This window comes from Bombus vancouverensis, unplaced genomic scaffold (assembly GCF_051014615.1).
Source record: "Bombus vancouverensis nearcticus unplaced genomic scaffold, iyBomVanc1_principal scaffold0070, whole genome shotgun sequence".
Lineage (NCBI taxonomy): Eukaryota > Metazoa > Arthropoda > Insecta > Hymenoptera > Apidae > Bombus > Bombus vancouverensis.
This window is the reverse complement of record NW_027468961.1, coordinates 97,775-118,518: the sequence shown is the minus strand read 5'-3', so window position 1 is coordinate 118,518 and position 20,744 is coordinate 97,775. Positions and strand designations below refer to the sequence as shown.

Here is a 20,744-nt window from a genome sequence, read left to right as displayed (position 1 = left end):
ATGATGTATAATATAATGAATTCAAATTGTCTAAAAAATATTACAAATTTATAGAGATTTTACTATAAAATGTTTTTAACAGAAGCTGATACAGTTATATAGCATTTTCAAGCATTTACGAACATTAATGTACGAATTTGAAATTAGCAATATTGAAGCGCGGTACTCGGAAAGACGAATGTACATGGATAATTGTATGCATTAATCAACGATACGGTTATAATTGCATGCTTGATAGAAAAATATCATCGTAAAATTGATATGATTTCATGGAAACGCGTCTAACTTGGTATCTCGAAAGTATCTTAAGCAAACTAATTAGCGTGCCTGTTATGTCTTTTAAAATGTAAATTAACATGTAACAAAGAAACCTTCATCAATTTGATTCGCTTCAAACTGCGCAAATAAGTAGTATAAATAATATTTGTGATAGATTTGGCATCAATTCCATGTTTCCTTTAATATTTGCCTTTAGAAAGTCCAATTCGTTTCACGATTATACAAATTACTAAAAAAATGTCTATATTAGTAATTTATTTATTTTGCATTAATCGTGACATGTTAGTTGCATTATGTTATATGTAAACTACCACAGAGGAAAAATGATAATCTTTCAATTATTAGTTTTCTGATTTTAATGTCATTTTATGAGTACTTTAACACGAGGTACTTGTAAATGAAAACAACCAATTAGGTCTAAAAACATAAGCCTGTTACCAAGACTCTTATTAAATTGAACAAGCCTTTCAAAAATCGAACGTGTATATTAACGCGAACTTATTATTTGACTGATTTGACTGACATCCGAAATTGGTGAGATCATATGAAATTTTGCTTTTCGCGGTTCGGTGTATAAGAACGCGTCACCGATTGCTCAACTTTCGATATAAAAAGCGGATCAAGTCTACCGGATTATCCTACAGACACGCATTAATTCGTAAGAGTTAGTCATCATCTGGATAATAATTATCTGAAGAAACTTTCAACGTGAAAATATAAAATTTTCATTGATTACATATTGCGTTCGCCATAATTGAAAAAATGGTAAACCTTCGATCTCATCTTTCTAATACACATTTTCTTTACCTCGTGATAAATAAATTCTTGGAAATTTAGGAAAATTTTCAGTGATCATTTTAAGGAATTTGACAAATTTCCAACGAGACTATGTGACACCGTTAGGTAAAAGTGATTCAAATGTAGTAGCGATATTAAACGAGAAATCTATAAAGGTGTCATTAGAAATTCTAAGAATGTCTCTGCATCTTTCTCTTAGGTATCACGCCAATAGTTTTCATTACCGTGATGTAATATTTATCATGCTTATTTTGTACGTAAAACGAATCGTTGGAATATTCCCGAAGCTAACGAAGCATTTCCCAAAAGTTAAACCGAAGAAATTAACGCGAATAGTTAAGTGAAATTTTTCCATTAACTTGCTGACCAACCGGCAAATAAAAAATCATAAAAATTGTTTCAATGTGTTGAGGTCACGCATAACTTCTTTTTTCATTGACGATTACCAAACAGGTAAAATTTCGAAATTGTACGAAGGCCACGTGACCAGATCGTATTGGAATTTGAAGTGCATGGAAAAAGACAACTCGAAGTACAAACCTTGAGCTGTACTACTCGAAGTACAAACGTGAACTAATGGATGCAGAAAAGCAATTAACGCCAAACATCCGAACAGCATCTTGGAGCCCGTCATTGTTCTGAAATAAAAGAAGTGACGAATTAAAAAGACGCAGGACTAATAATAATAAAGGAAACTTAGTTCGTATTATAAATTGAATTTACATCAGAAAAGAAGCACGATCAAGCGAAACAGATCGTAGAAATGACAAATATCATCGATATACGTTTCAGTGTAATTTCACTTTTGAAAATTATTTAGTTTAATACGATCGTATTCATCGCTCTGAAACTTTCATTGTGCTGCAATTTGTGCTGCGTCTTTTTAATTTCTCTATCTTTCTGTGTTTTCGGAAAAATTACTTGAAAGATTAAGAATTGCTTGCCTTATTTTATTTTCGATTAGTTAGGATTTGATTATTCCAGGTAAGCTTTATTATTTATAACAGGTTTTATCACTTGTTTATTATTTAGGAGTTTGTTATTTTAGGATTAGTACCTTTTAGGATTTCTTATCCTTCGAGTTTCTGTTTCAGATATCTAGGTCTATTTCAAGATGTTTTATTACATTAGGATTATTTATTCGATTAAGATAATTTAAGAGTTTCACAATGTACAAAGAAATAATCGCGTGAAATTTAGATTTATGCTTTAAACGTATTAAACACGCGGTAATTTCAATGTCTATAGCCTCGAACGTGTTCTGATTAGTTGTGTCATTGTCTGTGACATTGAAATCACAAAAATCCATTGCAAGTGTGCTGTCATGCAATGTGGATGTAATTGCGTTTTTTGGGTATTTCCTGTATCATCTGATTTGTACAGTACTATTTTAACGCAAGGACAGGAAATTTATTATATATTTCCCGTCCATTATTTGAATCGTTGTGAAGTGTAACGAATTATATTCGATTCGAGGAGATGTTAATGAATTACTCATTTCATATGTAATTACATGGAAATAAAAATCATTGCAAAAATAATTGATCTAATGACAACGGAATTTCCAATATTTTTTTGTTTCGTCACGTCTTTTTCATAATATATCTTTTATAGGTACGTGATTTATTAATCGTTCGAATGGAAATAATTATTCGTATAATATTCAAATGATTCTAGCCATAAAATAAATTAAAACGATACCTGTCAATGATATGCAATCTGCGTATGACGTCAACCTCGATCTATGCTTATACAAGAAATTTTATCAATCAATGACTAGATATACAATAATCAAATATTATAAAATTTCCTGAAAACCTTTAGGTGTTAATATTAAGGTGTTAATATCTTTAATATTTGCAAGTTATTGTTTAGCGCTAATTAGTTAGAATGTAACAAGTGGTGTACCAGAATTGAGATAATTAAGCCACACGAACAATCTTATTTAGATCATTTTAATTTTTTAATTCTCTTTTGCTCTAATACTTCGTAAAATTAATCTTCATTAGCTACTACACTTCATAGAATAACAAGAGATAATTTTTCTTATATAACGTTTCATTCATAAAATCTATCATTAAAGTATATCTTCATAAAAATATCATTCCACACTAACGGTATATTTGGTGTCATACGAGATAACAGTTACCAGTGATGACATATGTAACTTTATAAAGATATCTCGTTTTATTATATATTAAAAGAATGTACTCATTGCTGCTATATTTCAGATGAAAAAAAGGAGGCAATGATTTTACAGTAAAATCGTTCGTTTACAACTGATTCATTTACATTTCATGATAATACTGTGCATTCTGAATATGCTATGATTTGGTTTAAAATAATAAATAGTCCATTCTTGCATACTATTGCTCCAGCTTTACTTGTATTTTCGATATTGGTATAAATAGAAAGACAATTAATGTCGTTCGAGTCTATTTTCGGATCATTTATATTACGTTTAATCCATATAGTTATTATATGAGACATAGTATCGTAAAATTTGAAAGAATAAAACGTTCGTACAGGAAGTACATTTTATAAGAACTCCAACAAATCTGCGTGTGCACCTAAAATACAAACTGATAGTGATTGTTCATAAGTTTATATAGATTATCTAATGTCAATCGAAGGTATCAATTCTTTTTCTCCATAAGAGTACTTTTTCATTTATATGTGTTCAAAAATACATGTGTTCAACCGTGAAGCATATGTCACCTACAACGAAAAAGAGTTTTCCTATACTTAATATTTCCTTTATATACCTATGAAAGTCTATTCTTCGCGTAGTATGAAATTATGAATAAATCTGGAATATTGTTCAATCTGAAAAGAAAAATAACTTATTGACATCATTCATTGATACGAGATTCAGAATGTTTGTTTTGTCTTGCAGAAAAAGAAGGCAGCCCTTTCTTTTAATGTGAAATAGAAAGCGAAAATTTGAAAACAGATTTTTTGGAAATTTACTTGCAAATATCGTTTTCAATATCGTGATTTTCTTCCCAATGGTACTGTACTTTCAAATTTTCCAGTATCCCTCTAAAAACAAAAAGTCGAACCTCGTTATTATTAACGTAGGCATTATAAGGAAGAGAAGTATTAGAAAGCAGCTCCTTTTTATTATGGATTTCTTTATAATCATGTAAATAAGAAATTCCGGAAATTTTTTCCTCAAGAATTTAATTCTTGTGTTTTGATTGATAATTATTACACTGCATACTAACTTTTCGCATACTGTTCGCGTCTAACAATTTCCTAATAATAACTACTTCAAAATTACATATGTTCTTGCACGAATTCAAAAGTACGTATGATACAATTACAATTGATTCTAAAATAATAATTATTTGAAGATATTAAGATACTAATTAAACGTTTCACTATATTTCAAAATCTGGAACAACAAATTTTTATTTATAAAAAATGAAACTGTCTTTATATATTCTTTGTCATGATGCTATTTCTTATTACCATGTCGACATTTTTTAAAATTCATTTTGTTATCTCTACGCAATATGAAAATTCATATACTGCTTAATATTTTTTACATATTATCCATCCACCGCATGATATCTCCTGAAAAATCAAAATATTAATGTTATATTATTACAATGCTTCTTAAATTTCAATTTTTGACAAATTTGAAATCCAATATATTTTGCACAATTATTATTTATCAAAAAATTCTAAGTTAGTAACTTTCTTTTCAAATGGCAAATAACATATACTTTGACTTACCTGTAACTTTTTGCTCCTAATCATCATTTCCTCTTATAGAACATCATTATTGTTCTTATAATTACTACCAGTGTCATAGATATTGTAGTGGCTACAACTGAATTAATAGAAAATGATAAATAACTGTGTATAACAATGACACATAACTTTTACTTACATATCAGTCGATAAGGGATTACTGTGATATCCTGTTGATGTTTCTTAAGGCACTTGATTAGGTGCGATACGGTATCATTCCTTATGGTATACTGTAGATAAGTATTTTAGAAAATAACAAGAATAAATGTAAATTATTCAGAGGTTCCAGTTTCGGCTTAGACATAAATACAGGACCATTTGCAAAGAAGAAAGGGTGCGTTTCTACAGCCTCGTTATAGTAACCATGAATACCAATCTCTGAATTACTGGTTACTAAACATAAATATCCTATAAAATTTAATATATTTCTTTAATTTTTAATACATACATGAGTTAGTAGTTCTAAATTATGAATCATCCTACCTGTGATATTACACTTTTCCTTATAATATCATCACTCAAGTGAACAACATTAAGATCATGTAAACCATGTCATCCTATCTTACTGTGAAGATACTTAGTTATGTTATCTAACGTTACAAAAATATCATCAAATTCAAGTCCTTTTATTCACATCACATGGCCACGGCGATCTGGTTCTTCGTTATATAATGTTCTAAAATTTGTCGTACATATAGGATGTACAAACCGTGATATCAAGGTATCAGTTCTTCCTTCCCAAGGGACAGTTTCATTAAAATTCTGATAGAATTAAAAATTAATCATTAATATTCTAACAATCATATATGTTAAATACATTATAGTCAATGATATATACCTGAGCGAATGTAGGGGTAATTCCTTGATAATTATAAATGTCATCAGCCCACATCATTGTGCCACTTCTTTGTACTCCAGCCTCTAGATTAACAGCCTAAACAAACATACAAAATTTTATAGAAGCTGTACAAAATATAGTATATACGCGCAATATTGAAGCGTTCAAGGGGATATAAAGGTAATGTACATCACATACACGTGTACTCTCATGCAACAAAATACAATTAGATTTAATAGTATAAGCTCTTTTATTCATCATAATAGATTGGAAATTTAAGTGTCTTACGAGGGTGAGTAAAAAGTTACCCGCTCTGTCGGTGTAGAATTTATTTTAAGCAATTGTCAAAAAAGACATACATCATTTTTTGACATAATCACTCAATTTCTGTATACACTTTGTCCATTTGCTGAAGGACCTTCGTATTTTCTCATTAAAAAATGTTTTGGGCTGAACTGCGAACCACGAATGCATCGTCGTCTTCACCTTTTCATCAGCTTTGTCGGCATCCATCTTGCACAAACTTTTTAAAACCCAAATCTGTCGTGCACTATTGCTTAAGCAGAGCCGTGGCTGATTTGCAAATGATTTGCCACATTATCCAGTGTCACTCGTCTATTCCATAGAGCATAAGTTCATGAGCACGTTCAATGTTGTCATCGTGGATGTGGACGGGCGTCCAGCTGTTTTTTCATAACACTTGTGCGATCTTCTTTGAACTTTTGTGCCCATTCAAACACACTTCGTGACAAAACACTTTCTCCATAATGTGCATTAAATCTTTGATAAATATAGGCATCAAACATAACCTCCGACCACAAGAAACGAATCACAGCATCCTGCACTGTTTTCCTGCAAATCACCATTGCAAAGCGCCATTACTCGCGCAACGGTCACAAACGAATTGACGTAACACAATGAAACCTACGCAGCAGCAATGAACAGATATTGACGTCATACGAAGAGTGCAGATGGATCAATACGGTGGACAGAAGTTTTAACTATCTGGAATGCGGATAAATTTTTACCGAGAGTCGTATAGGAATCTATAATCTGTAAGTACACCTTTGGCTGAATGGAAATTTCTCTTACATATAGTCAAAAATGCAGAAACAGTGTATTGAATTGGAAAGTGATAAAAAATAAGTGAAGTTTCGAGGTTGCATGTGATTGCATGAGTACACAGGACATTTTTAGCGAATAAAAAATAATTTTGAAAGACACGAGACTTATCTTGTATTTTATGCACTCTCTGTGTCCGAATTTCCAGAAGCTCTCTATCTTATGAAGTGTTTTAGATTAGCCGGAAAATTTTGTATGTACATACAAGAAGTATACGATCTAAGTGGAATATTCCATTATTCTCTTGATACAACAGAAACGAAATTTACAGAACTTCTCAGAAAGTTGGTTTATTATTACCAAATCAATAGAATTAATATACGTTTATCATCTTTACATACCTAAGTCGTGGAGGTTTATCGTGCGTAAAAAATTAGTGTAGTTTCAAAGTTACATTTCGTACATTTTAAGCCTATAATTTGTAACGTACAAAACAATGTAAATTTGAGCTGTTTCTTATCTCCACAATAAGAAAATCCAACTTTACGTTTTTTACACAATGATATTTATGGAACAGTAATATCATATTATTGCATCGCTTGGAGAATGAAGTCAAGGTACGATGTGACCCTAGTGTGAACGCTGGGATACCCAGCTGTGCCGCACTTATAAGCATAAGACACAATACCTATTAAATACGAGGTTAATTCATATTGTATCAGCAGTGGTCCGCCGCGGTCAGCCTGAAAGGATCGTTAAATTTTTAATCAAAGATACTGAAATATATCGATCGAATTGTATTGAAATTATACTTATATACAGTAATAATCTTCTATTGATTTGTGTATTGAAATACTCCAATTTATAATGTACATGTTATATGTATTTTGAGCAAAACTAAGATTAGAAGGAAATTAGATTAAATACCATAATGAGGTGTGAGAAGTGGGCAAAACTATTAAATTGTGTTTATCTATTATTTTTAATGTTTAAGATGTCGATTTGATGTTAATTCGAATTGACGTGTCTTCAGATACCGTATAGTTTGTAGTAACTCTGTAACTTAATTACCGTACAAGAATCCTCTCCACCCTGAGCATGTTCGGCGCATATTATACCATCAGTGATATCAGGTGCATTAGGAAATTTGGAATAAGCTATTTTGCATTCGGCGTTCTTAATCACTGGCATTTGTACTTCCATTAATGCATTACGTCGTGGTCGTCCTACGAAGAAAATAAGAAAGATATTTAAGACTGAAACTGTTTAATTTTATTATAAAATTGATATCACTTAATAAATCTTAATGCTCCCTATCCAGCAAGAAGGGGGTTATAGCCGACGAAGTTGCTCTTTCGTAGGGGCTCTTTCGTACAAATGGGATATACGTACCCTGAAAAATAAAAAAATAAATGAAAATGCAGGAAACGAATGACCAAAAGTATGAGAAAGAATTGTACACGCTTTATGACACAATATATGTGTACAGTAAGAAATTTCAGGATATGATACTTCAGTAATACTCAATAGCATATATATATATATATTTGAGGAGTTACTCGAAAATGGCACCTCCTCCACCAATCTAAGAATGGCAATATTATGATTGTGTATGTTTTCTATTCCATCCATATGTGCACAATGTGCTGCGGTCAAAACATGCCTAGCCGATATCAGGGAACCTCCGCACTTCCATAGTGGTTTGTCTGGGTTTCGGGGATTACGAAAACCTAATGCAGCGATCCATGGCCAAGCGCCTAAAATGCAATAGTCATAGTTGTGAATATACATAATTTTTTCTCACATAATGAGTAACAACGATTATTACCTATTCGATATTCGATCATACAGCAGACGATAAGTACATACGTACAAATACTCTGAAATAGAGATTTGATAAAGACAGAAATTAAATTTTTATTCCAGTGGAATACAAATTATTAAATAATTCTATATAATTTCTATTTGAACTATACTGAACTATAAAGTTCAAACGTGTAATTTCTGCCCTAACAGTTTTTGATCTCTATCCATATTATTACTCCTATATCAATTTTTTATTTCAAGCAAAAAGATACTCTTCCTAACATGAAGTAAAAGAAAGAAATAATTCAAGTTAATAAGTAAAGTTACTACCGATAAAATCATAGCATTATTATTTAGTCTAATTGAAATGTACATTGATGTGCTGTTTAATGCCTTTAAAGTTCATTCTTTACAGTAAATGGCTTATTATTAATCGGAAAGAAAGACATAAAACGTACCAAGTTCAGCTGGTTTACCATCGACCACCCTGGTATGAGAGACGTTGCTAAAACCACAGTATGGTGGTCGCCAAGCCTTATACTTATACACAGTTTTTATTAAAATTTCTCTCTTCTCTTTGTTTGGATCGTCCGGACAGCAAACGATCGTAACATTGCCCTGGTATCTGCACACTGATCGTCTATAAAAATCGGTGGCTGTACGGTACTGTATCTGCCATATTTCTTGCAGAGGTTTAAATTTTCTGTAGTCAAGGCACCTGCCTTCTTGATTGTCCGGTGTGGTACATTCTGGATCAAACAATTTTAAAACATTTATACAGTTCAAAGATGCGTAAGAAAGCGACACCGATTACTCAACTTTCGAAGTAAAAAGCCGATCAAGTCCACCGGATTGCCCTACAGACACGTATTAATCCGTAAGAGTTAGTCATCATGTTGATAATAATTATCTAAAGAAACTTTTCACGTGAAAATATAAAATTTTAATTGATTAGATATTGTGTTAGCCATACTTAAGAAAGAAAATGAAAATGAATGAAATGAAAGAAAAGGACTACCTTCAACCTCATTTTTTAAATAAACACTTTGTCAGTTTTGCGGTAAATAAATTCTTAGGAATTCAGGACAGTTTTTAGTGAATCATTTTGTTTCGACCGTTCACGGAGAGACGCGATCGCGGGATAGCACGTCAACGAGAGTTGTAAGTTCCCGTTACGATTAAATAATCGACGCCACGAACTGATCGATCCCCTTATTTCGATTATGATAATAAGGGTAGTTCAATGAAATTCCACAGAATTAACACAAATAAATTAATGTTTATTTCAACAACTTATTAACTAGAAAGATATAAGAGGAACAAAAAAAATGTAATTGCGTTTTGGTTGATAAGTAATGCGCGACATACCACATGTGTTGACGGTTCGACTTCTCGAAAAGTTCTGAACGCCTTTCGATTTTTTTCGTTTTTTCTGGAAGGCGACCCCCACTACGTTCGGATCACGCCACATTCTTTTACTGCGAGGTAAAATACGGGCCACGAGTCGACGTTTCTGGAAGTCGCCCTGCTTAATGAACCACGCGCTTGCCATTACAATGTTTGTTTGCCGGGCAGACGCGACGATCCGTCTGCGACATTATAGTGGCGCGATCGATAGTTAAGAATATGACCTATGGTAAGCCGCATGGCGTAACATTCTCTCCCCGTTGAGAGGGTACCGATCAAACTAGCGAGGTGTGGTTGAAGTTCCCATCTTATTTCGTCTCGGTGGCTAGTTGTTCGGGTTTCTCGAGATCGGGTTGAATTGGCAGTGGGACAAGCCTTTTGACGCCCCGATCCAAAATGCTCTTTGCCGTCTGAACTGTAGCTGTCCGGATGACACCATCGGCGCCTGGATGAACCTTGATAACTCGGCCCAGAGGCCAATGCATGGAGGGAACGTTGTCCTCTCTGAGGATGACGATTGTGCCCTTTTGGATGCTGTGTCCACCCTGGCTCCATTTATTGCGGTTGGTTAGCTCGTTCAAATACTCCTTATGCCAGCGGTTCCAAAAATGTTGTTTAAGCTGTTGGATATGCTGCCATTTGGAGAGTCGGTTCGATGGAATGTCCCTGAAATCTGGATCACGTAAGCACATTAATGAATCGCCAATGAGGAAATGTCCGGGAGTGAGGGCTAGGAGATCATTTGGATCGGTGGAGATAGGAGTTAGCGGGCGGGAATTGAGGACTGCTTCTATTTCTATGATAAGAGTATTACGGTGTTAAGCTCATATGTTTCTGTTTCTCCACTCGCGCTGCGCCATAATATCCTTTGATATTTCCGATCCTCTGGTCGTACGAGGAATTGCCGATACATTTTCTCGATGTCGCCAGTGAGTACGTACTGATGAGCGCGGAATCTAATTAATATACAAAATAAATTGTGAATTGATTCGAGAATATAGGATTTCCCCATTTTCATGATTATCGTGATTTTTGTATAAATATATTTTTTAAGATACTAATAATTAGGTACTTATAAATTAGTATTATCAATTATTTTGCATTTATAATTCCGCCTCTAGTATAAGTGTTAATTGAAAACTAACTTTATGTTTCAAAAAGTACTAGCAAAGTCGTTGAGTAACAAGCCACTGATGCTAACACAAATAGCATTGTCGTAATTAAATATTTCTAAATATTCATTTTTCATTTTGAACCTGTAGAAACAATTTATTATATATACTATTAGCTAAGTAATTGCATATTTAATTAAGTCGAAATATAAAACTTAGTTATTTTGATAATTTAGAAAATAAAAAACTGACAAACATTTCAATTTAATTTATGGTTGGAACAAAAGACAGTTATTTTTCATTAATTGAAATATTGCAATGCAGAGTACTTTCCAAAATACGCCGAGAGTATTCCTGATGGTGAAACGAGCGTTGCTTCATCGAACGCAGCTAAAGAAAACAACATCTATGTAGTTGGTGGTACGATGCCTGAAATAGAGGGCGATAAATTGTACAATACCTGTACTATTTGGGGTCCCGATGGAACTTTGATAGCAAAACACCGAAAGGTAAGTAATATATTCCTTTATGGCTTTGAATTTGAAAATATTGGGGTGAAGAAAGTGACTCTATCTAGGAATAATTTAGGAATATACATATGTACATACGTATACTATAACCAATTCTATAATTTACGGTTTATAAAATACGTTATGATACGGGAAACGCCCATTTTTGTTGTAATGTGTTTGTTGTTGTATAAATTTTTCACATACTTAAAATATTATTATACTTATTTTTTCTCCTTTTTAAACATTATTAAATGATAAGATTTTTTAATAAAAGAAAGTGATAAAAACGCTGTCAGTTATTAAATAAAAAATAATTAAAGTTTAGGAGTTGGTAATTTTGATATTAAATTACAAAAGTTGCAGCAATAGAATTAGCGACCACATTTTTATGTTATTAGGTACATCTATTCGACATCGACATTCCTAATAAGATTACTTTTCGAGAGAGTGATTCACTCAGTCCTGGTAACTCCCTAACGACGTTCGATGTGAACGGCTGCAAAATAGGTATTGGCATTTGCTATGATATTAGATTCGAGGAAATGGCACGCATTTATCGGAACAAAGGTACAGTAACTTAATCGATCAATACTTAACTAGCAAAAAATTAAATATCTTTCTTAAATATATTCTATATAAAATTAATATAATCTGTAACTCTGTATAAAAAGAAGCTTAATTTAAAAAACCAGTATATTTGCTGAAAATGAAACAAATAAAAGAATTAAAAGCACAATAAGAGGACTGTCCTCGCATATTCAGAAATGATGGAATGTGAACCGTGCAACTACGAAGTTAATTGGTATTCGGTGGCTTCATATTTCCTGCTTCTCTGGGTTAGGTTGCCAAATGCTGATATATCCAGCGGCATTCAAAATGACCACTGGACCATTGCACTGGTCATTACTTCAGCGTTCCAGAGCGAATGATAATCAATTATACGTTGCCTGCATATCACCGGCTCGTGTTCCTTAAGCAAGTTACGTCGCATGGGGACATACACAGTTGACCAATCCCTGGGGAAAGATTCTTTACGATTTGGAAACTCAAGAGAATATGGCAGTCACCAATATCGGTAATTTACAGCTTAAAATTAAAAGCGAGAGATCCATGATGTAATTAATTTTTAGTCTCGTTAATTTATCGATTTAGCCATCTTCCTCTGTATTTGTTGAATTTATTAGTAAGCATTACTTATTACTTCGTATGTTTCTTTTTTCTATCAGATCTAAAAGTTGTTGAGGAAGTAAGGGCTCAGATACCTACATTTTCTCAGAGACGTACAGATTTGTACGACACTGTCTGTAAGAAGGAGTAACTCTACACTAAAACAGAAAATGTTTTTTTATAATATTTCTACTACCATATCCTTTTTTTGTGAATTATTACTAATTTCTTATCATTTGTACTAAATGAATGACTCAATTAAGAAAACCAAAACGTTATAAATAATAATCTGTATATCTTGTGTATCAACATGTAATTGGATATTATAATAATATAGGAATGCTATAATAATATAGGATAATAATATAGGAGAATAATAATATAGAAAAAAATACATGCTTTTAAACACCTTTAATATCGATTACATAAATTGTTATAATTCACAATGATTACGCATACATAAAAGACCCCTTGATAGTAAAATTTACGATCAAAAGGCAATTACGTATCGTTTAACAACATTTAATTTATAACACCTTTTAAACATTTAGACAGATTAACACATAACACTTCTTATATATAAACATCAATTCGAAGTTATCAGCTTGGAGAAATTGGTCGATTAATACCTGTAGATTGTCTGTCTCGATGAAAGACTTAAAGAGAGCAAAAACATGATAATGCCGCTAATATAATATTCCTTCTTTCTTGTATCTGTCTGCCTCTCAGGTCGTTTTACTAATTACAATAAGTAATTTCGACTTCTTTGCGCTCTCTTTTAACGCATTCGAGACCGAAAGAAATTCATATCAGTCAGTAGGCAAGGGTATAATATACATATTTTATATATAACTTATGTAGTAATGTATATATCATGTTAATTTCATATTTTTTTCAATATAGAATTATTATATATATATATATATATATATATATATATATATATATGACTATACATAATACATTATAGAATAACATAGTATATAATTTTATATTTTAAAAATATGAGGCATACTATTTAAGATTGTCATCGATTTAAAATCAAAGTATGAAAAGGATACCCTGGAGAGAGTAAAACACAGAATCATTCTAACTAAACATTCAGATCGTACCGACACCTAGGTATCGTCTTACAATTAAATCTCGGTCTCGAATGGATTAAAATGAAATACATACTTGCAGCTTCAACATCTTCAATATCGAGGAGATTCAAACTTTACAAATAAAAGCGGCCTGTTCCCCTTTCCACGACAGACTCTCATACCATATCCGCTCTTATCCAGGCTTTTACTTGAAATCAGCAATGCGTTCATTTACAATTTAAATTTACCCGGACCATCCACTGAATCGTCAGCCCTTTACAAGAAATGAGAGGGAACGTTCGCCCTTGAACACATAAAATCAAAAAAAAAAAAAAAAAAAAAATAGAAAAGGAAAAAAGTCACAAATTTTAGTGAAGCTATTTTACTGAAACTTATTATATCATTTTAACAGCTATATATAAAACGTTGATTTATTTCCTTTCGCGCAGAGCAATTTTATTTCAAATTTCTAGCTTCAGAATGATAATTACGCATTTGTAATTATCAACAAGCTTTAAAAATATGGAATATTCAGCCAGATGAAATATAGGTAAAGTATTTAGAAGAAAAAAGATTGAAATGTTTTATGTAAAACGATTAAATTAAGTGGAGGACTGCGCTTCTTCCTGCTCCTCTACATGGCGCTACGCGGGACTCGCTTCTGAGCACGTCTTTCTCGTTGGAGGCTTCTTCTTTCTTTTCTTTCCCAGTAGAATTTTTACACAATTCTTTCTCCCTTTTATCATTAAATTACCTTTAATTCTTAACGATCTTTAATCTTTGTCTCTTCTTCCCTATATATATATTTTTGTTTACTTTTCTCCGCAGCGAATTTTGTCTTTCTGACGCAGGATTAGGTTCCTGGACTTAGGGAGTTGCTATACGCCAGCTCCACCATGGCGACGGCATTCACTAGGCAGCCTACATAGCCACCTTTCAGCTCACGCTTCGGGACACTTTTTTCGCTGAGATTCTCCGCGATGAGGCATGAAAGCAGAGACCACCGTCTGCGGAGGCATGATTATTCTATTGTTCCTTTTAACGAGTAATCGTTTTACTCAAGTCCTCTTACTAAACCGTAAGTACAAAAGACTATTGTACTTAGATAGGTACTTGGTCTCAAGAACCAACTTATTTTGGTCTTTCGATTAAGTTCTTAATTAAATGCTCAATTAGATATTCATAAATATATCTTCATAATATTTCCCTCATCTATTTCTTTGACATTCTAGCAACCTCGTTAAGACGTCCGCCACTTCAACTTCTATCTACAAGTGGCAAAAACTGAAGCTGACCTTCTTCATGGAGAAACATGCCGGAAATGGCATCCGCACGTGTGAATAATTATACTCAGTGTCCAGGTAGTTCTTTCGATCATCCGATAGAAGTCGTTTCTGTTTTTCAGAGTTCGTTCACGCCTCCAGAATGTAAAAATATCCAAGGAAGTACCATTAGGAAGCAATGAAATTCAGAGCTTCTGTGGTTATTCCTTTTTCTGATTGTTTCTTTTCTTTGCCCAAAATGGATGATTTCTATATCAAATTGTTTATTCGTATTTTTTTTTTAATATTCCTTGAGATTTTCAATCAACTCGATTTCGAATTTTTTAGCACCCGATCTTCTGGTTGACGTCGTTAAGAAAGAGGAACGAGTGCACAGGAAGCATGGTCGGCGTGAGCATGATTAGATCCGGTCTGCCCGATGACCTTGCCAGTGATAATAGCGGTTCGTTAAGGTGGTTGCAGTCTTGGTTTGCTTCTGTTTCGATTTCCAGCGAACTCGTCAGCCGGCATGGCTTCCGAGATGCTCCCCCTGAAACAAGTCGAAGGGAAATAATTAATGGACTCTCTGTTCGATTGTACGTGGATGACAAGCTGACCGTAAAAAGAAATATACAAATACGATTAGAAAATATAATCCGAACCCCTTTCGGTTTGATCTGAAGGTTTCTTTTTCTAGACGGAACCAAAAATTCTTATCTGGTTTATGGTGAGCTAAGGAACTCTTTGAAAACAGCATTTATAACTTTCGAAAAAGAGACAGGTATTTCTTGCGCGAACAATTGAATAATTAATTCGTTCTCTAAATATCCTTATTTGTTGTTCCTAAAATACATAATGATTGGAAGCTTCTTACGGGAAGCGCAATCAGCCGCTGATATCATTGAAGTCAAAACGCCATTAAAACCATATTACGATTCGCATGCGACATGCTCCATTCATGAAAACACAAAAGCAATAAACAAGTACAAATCAACGAAATAAATCCTCCGAGAACGAGACGTTACAGGAATTATACCATTGCGAGGATACAAAAGACTTGCTCATGAGCTACTTCCTTCAAGTAGTCGAGCCGTGTATTTTCCGGTCGTTAACTTCCATATAATGGGATATTAAAGAGTACGGACACAACGCTGCTATTTTTCAACTGTGTTTGCGAAATGAAGTTCGTCGTTATCCGATTAACACGCTTGCAGATGCGTTCTTTTTGTTGCAAAGTAAATGAACAAATTGTACGAGACAACTGTCATTAGCGTAATTTTAACGTGTACATTTACAGTATGATATTAACCATTATTCAGGATTGTTAAAGTGAATTAATGCGTAACTGCGTCATCCACGATTGACCATGATTATGGTAGTGACTATTGCTATAAATGAAGCTTAATAGTTGTCGAAAAGAATCACTCGAAAATCGTGTTCATAAATCATTCTCTCGTCTCGTATCGTGTTCGTCGGGCGGAAAATAAGATTGTGTTTTAAAGAAATCGCGTGTTCCGATTACTATCAAACTTACTGTCACTCGCATAGCAGAAGAAAAAGATTAAGATAAGGTCACCAATGAGCAAAACGTTTAACGTATAAGTGTGGTACATTAAAATTGAGTCCACTGCAACCCTCATGACATTTAAAATCCTACGCTTATATTGAGTAAAGCTGTTATATTAAATATAATCATATTAAATACAAGCTCGTCCGCTGGATTCCCAAATTATTTGGTTAAATACTTTGAATACGAGAATACCGAGTGTTAACAGTAGTAAATCCTCTATATGGTATGTTTACTTTGCTATCTTGAATAGGTAAATAACATTTCACTTTAACGCATTTAACCAATATTATACGCATATGCACATAATGTTACTGTTACATATAATGATATATACGTAGATATACACGTTAATTAAATCCTCTATATGGTATTTTTATATCAGTATCGTAAACATTGTAAACCGGAAATCTTTTATTACACACGTACATATACAGTCAATATTATTGTTACATATAGTGATACATACGTTGATCCACACATTAATTAAATCCTCTATATGCTATTTCTACTTTGCTATCTTGAATAGATAAATAACATGTCGCTTCCAGATGTCAAATAATATTTGCCAAATGCACATATAATGATATAATTACATATAATGATAATAACAATATAATAATTATATATAATATTGATAATAATGATATAATTACATATAATGATATATACGTTGATCCACACATTAATTAAATCCTCCATATGGTACTTTTGTATCGGTGTCATGAACATTTTTCCCCAAACGACCTTCTATGACGCATGTACGTATATCGAGAATATTATTGTATTATATATAGTGATACATACGTTGATATACATATTAATTAAATCCTCTATATAGTATTTTTACTTTGCTATCTTGAATAGATAAATAACCTCGAATATAGACATACAGGTACACTTACGTTGATATACACCTTTGTACAAGGTGTCAAAAAATTTTTTATCACGGCGTTTTTTTAAGACGATTTTATAGCTTCGAAATTGATCTTGACACGATTTTCAATGTCAAATTATTTTCCTATTGCATCATGTGATACTCATTAGGAGGAACGAAACTTCTGTTTTCTTAGAAAAAATGTTTGAAATTTCATTAATTCCTAGATTGATTTTATTTATACTTTAAGGTCAGATATGACATCAAATAATGTCAATACTAATATCTAGTTATTTGTCAATTTATAGCATCTGAAAAACAAGATATCTTCGAGACAGCGTGGGTTTTCTTTCCAACTTTCTTAACTTTCGTTACATATACATATATGTCGAGTAAGCGTTAGGTTTAGAGGCGTGTAACGAATCTTTATTCGGACTAGCCATCGTTGTTGTACAATAGAGATTATATTTACTGGTATAAATATTGATTTTTACAAAGTTTGATAAATAACCGTGGTGATTAGACACTCGAGATATTAAAGACAATGTTCTTAGGTTCAATAACGAATCCACGGTCAACCGGGTAACTCTTTGTTAAACGTAGAATATATTTTGAAGCACAAAGTAACGTTTGCTGTGACGCTTGGTATAATACTGCACGTAAAGACGATGTGCAAACTCTCCAAGGTGATCGCAAGAATAAAAGACTGATGGAAATTTTCCTCTCCTTACGATCGCGTTTGTTCGTTGCATATTGGCCGGGGATATCAACAAAATTCCAGCCGCCGTTGCTAGGCAGACCCGCGTAGAGCCGACATTGCTCCTGCCCGGGGTTTGATTGTTAATACAACATGTGTCCCACAATATTGTTCTCTGTTAGGCAAGAACGTTCATCGCGTCACCGTGGCTACGTTCGGCGACCAGTTGTGTCACCTCGAGGCCAAGCCAGTGTCACAAATCTCGGCCAAACATAATCGGATTTGTGAAGGATTGGTCGATGAATGGTTGAGTGAAATAACGAGAGCGAAATATTGCTGTCTCAGTCCGTCAAATATATTGTAGTATCGTGGAAATTAAGATATAAATTTTTTCCTGATTACTTACAATTTATTAATAATGAATTGAATATACAGGTATTAATTGGACAGAGAACGATGTTTGTTTAACTGAAACTAAATGCGATGCTCGTATCTATCTCAAATAACTTTACAGTTACTTGGCAACTCTCGTCACAACGAATCTAACACGCACACTCTCTCTCTCTCTCTCTCTCTCTCTCCCTCCCTCCCTCCCTCTTTAGCAACTCTGACAACTCGATCAATTCTCTCAACTCTACTCTCCGACGTCTCGATCAACTCTGACTCTCGCAATCCACTCACTTTTCAACTCGCATACTCTGACCTCTCGTTGTTTATTGTTTTTCTCACATCACTGTAAGAACTACGTGACTTTAGTCACATAAGCGCTCTTAAATGTAAACGAACCACAGAAAGACGACGTACACGGTTTTTTCTAATTTCAACCGACCTCTAATTCAAATTACTTTACGATAATACAATATTGTGAGTAAATAAATAAATAAATAACTAAATTATTTACAGCCTAATTCGCGAATCGTTGGTACAAATACAAGTCGCGGAATAAATACTCGATAAATACTCGGAGAAACTCTGCAGATACACTTCGATACTCGTTTATACTCGTTGATGCTCTTCGATACTGTTCGATACTCTCTCGCTCGCGATCGCGTCCGTTTATTTATACTGGTCGGGAAAGAACCGGAAAATTCGAATTCGTCTACGTTTGACGGTTGCATGTAGCGGCGACGTTATTTTGCCCGGAGTTTATTTGTTCTTACATTACTTGTAACCTAACGGTCTTGATACTCCGAGGCAAAACAACAACAGGATTTGAATTGTCCTCTGACTCGTGTGCCGCTACAGATTGAATCATAACAACTACCTCTAAGTTTTATTATTTAAGTATAGCTATAATAAATAATTTAGACTAAAGTATTGGGGATCTTCCCAAAAATTCCAAAAGAAAGGCCCCGATGTTCTTTCATCTCCGACATATACGAGGTAGTTGGTAACTGGTGGTACAAGCTTAAAGGTGGTGATTCTACGCGAAAAAAGGAGTCGAAAATGTAGAATAAAAATTTTCTTTTTTAATTTTTTTTTTAATTTTTCCATCGAGACAACGATCTACAGTGAGATTCGTTATAACGAGACGTGATAAAGTGCACGCGTACCGAGCGAAAATTCAAAGTCGATTTTCTCGAAAACAAAGCCTCAAACGAAAAATTTTTATTCTATTTTTCGACTTCTTTTTTCGCGTAGAATCACCCCCTTCCCGCTTGTACAATGATTTTAATATCGAAAATAGCGATTATTATACTGCGAATATTTATATGAATACGTTATGTTAGAATATATGAAACATAAGGTCCTGTGAAATACGGTCAACAAACGATAAACAATTTTACACGAAGAAAAACAAGAAAAATATAAAGAATAACAGGCTTTGTTTTCAAGAAAATTGATCTTGGAAATATGTTTGAAACATGTAAATTCGGTTAGTTACCGACTAGGCAGACGGAAGTTACTTTACATGCAAAAATAAGTGAAAAATGGGAATAAAATCTGTTCACTGTTCGACACGTATCTAATTTTGCAACCTTCGATAGGCGATTCTTGTAGATTTTTGCAAGCTACACTCGAATTTGTAAACCGTTTTTTCTTTATAACTCACAATTTTCGAAAAAATCAATTTTGAAGAGAATTGCAAATTTTCAACTTTGGAAATATTTTACGTTATTATAGTAGCAGCTATTGAGTTAGGGTTGAGACGAAAAAATTCTGTGGACTCTCCCGAATAAAATGATACGTATTGTTATTGCATTGTGAACATTTAAACAAGTCTAAATAATAATTAGAGCGAAAAGGTATCTCAAACGCAACATTTCTTCTTACATTTCTTAGTTTATTGAAAAAGCTAAAGGTCTAGGAGAAAACCTAACCACAATACGCGATGCAACAAATATTTCTGCTAAGGCAAGCATCATCTACCGCATTTCATTGTCATTAGCACCTCGAGTATCTAATTACCACGATTACTTGTCAAATTCTGTAATAATCATATTTGTACTAGTAAATATCTTCTCTATTGCATAACAACAATGTCTAATCCAGGTGAAGATTCGTTACACGCTCCTGAC

General features: G+C 33.3%; 3 protein-coding genes across 10 annotated transcripts; 1 reads left to right on the top strand and 2 right to left on the bottom strand.

The window, feature by feature from the left end:
- Nucleotides 1–3,016: 3,016 nt before the first annotated feature.
- On the bottom strand, nucleotides 3,017–6,299 carry LOC143304987 (venom phosphodiesterase 2-like). 2 transcript variants are annotated; one of them, XM_076627540.1, is made up of 5 exons: nucleotides 6,161–6,299; nucleotides 5,675–5,770; nucleotides 5,320–5,598; nucleotides 4,819–5,244; nucleotides 3,017–4,656 (listed from the first exon to the last, which is right to left on the bottom strand). In XM_076627540.1, exons 1-3 carry the CDS (start codon nucleotides 6,185–6,187, stop codon nucleotides 5,467–5,469), a joined length of 255 nt encoding a protein of 84 aa, XP_076483655.1. In that variant the 5' UTR covers nucleotides 6,188–6,299; the 3' UTR covers nucleotides 3,017–4,656; nucleotides 4,819–5,244; nucleotides 5,320–5,466. The 2 variants fall into 2 exon arrangements, with proteins under 2 accessions (XP_076483655.1, XP_076483656.1); XM_076627541.1 differs by having other exon boundaries at nucleotides 6,034–6,173.
- Nucleotides 6,300–6,601: 302 nt separating this feature from the next.
- Nucleotides 6,602–8,274, bottom strand: LOC143304986 (venom serine protease Bi-VSP-like). 2 transcript variants are annotated; one of them, XR_013061660.1, is made up of 3 exons: nucleotides 7,808–8,274; nucleotides 7,138–7,479; nucleotides 6,602–7,069 (listed from the first exon to the last, which is right to left on the bottom strand). XR_013061660.1 is itself a non-coding variant. In XM_076627539.1 (2 exons), the coding sequence occupies exons 1-2, from the start codon at nucleotides 7,937–7,939 to the stop codon at nucleotides 7,324–7,326; spliced, it is 288 nt and encodes a 95-aa protein (XP_076483654.1). In that variant the 5' UTR covers nucleotides 7,940–8,274; the 3' UTR covers nucleotides 6,602–7,323. The 2 variants fall into 2 exon arrangements, 1 of the variants encoding a protein (XP_076483654.1); XM_076627539.1 differs by having other exon boundaries at nucleotides 6,602–7,479.
- On the top strand, nucleotides 6,617–18,600 carry LOC143304985 (omega-amidase NIT2-A-like). 6 transcript variants are annotated; one of them, XM_076627536.1, is made up of 8 exons: nucleotides 6,617–6,729; nucleotides 11,386–11,570; nucleotides 11,972–12,140; nucleotides 12,415–12,648; nucleotides 14,674–14,900; nucleotides 15,055–15,183; nucleotides 15,433–15,680; nucleotides 15,782–18,600. In XM_076627536.1, exons 2-4 carry the CDS (start codon nucleotides 11,487–11,489, stop codon nucleotides 12,546–12,548), a joined length of 387 nt encoding a protein of 128 aa, XP_076483651.1. In that variant the 5' UTR covers nucleotides 6,617–6,729; nucleotides 11,386–11,486; the 3' UTR covers nucleotides 12,549–12,648; nucleotides 14,674–14,900; nucleotides 15,055–15,183; nucleotides 15,433–15,680; nucleotides 15,782–18,600. The 6 variants fall into 6 exon arrangements, 5 of the variants coding, with proteins under 5 accessions (XP_076483651.1, XP_076483649.1, XP_076483650.1 ...); XM_076627534.1 differs by having other exon boundaries at nucleotides 15,433–18,600; XM_076627535.1 differs by having other exon boundaries at nucleotides 12,800–14,900; nucleotides 15,433–18,600.
- The last annotated feature ends 2,144 nt before the right edge of the window (nucleotides 18,601–20,744 follow it).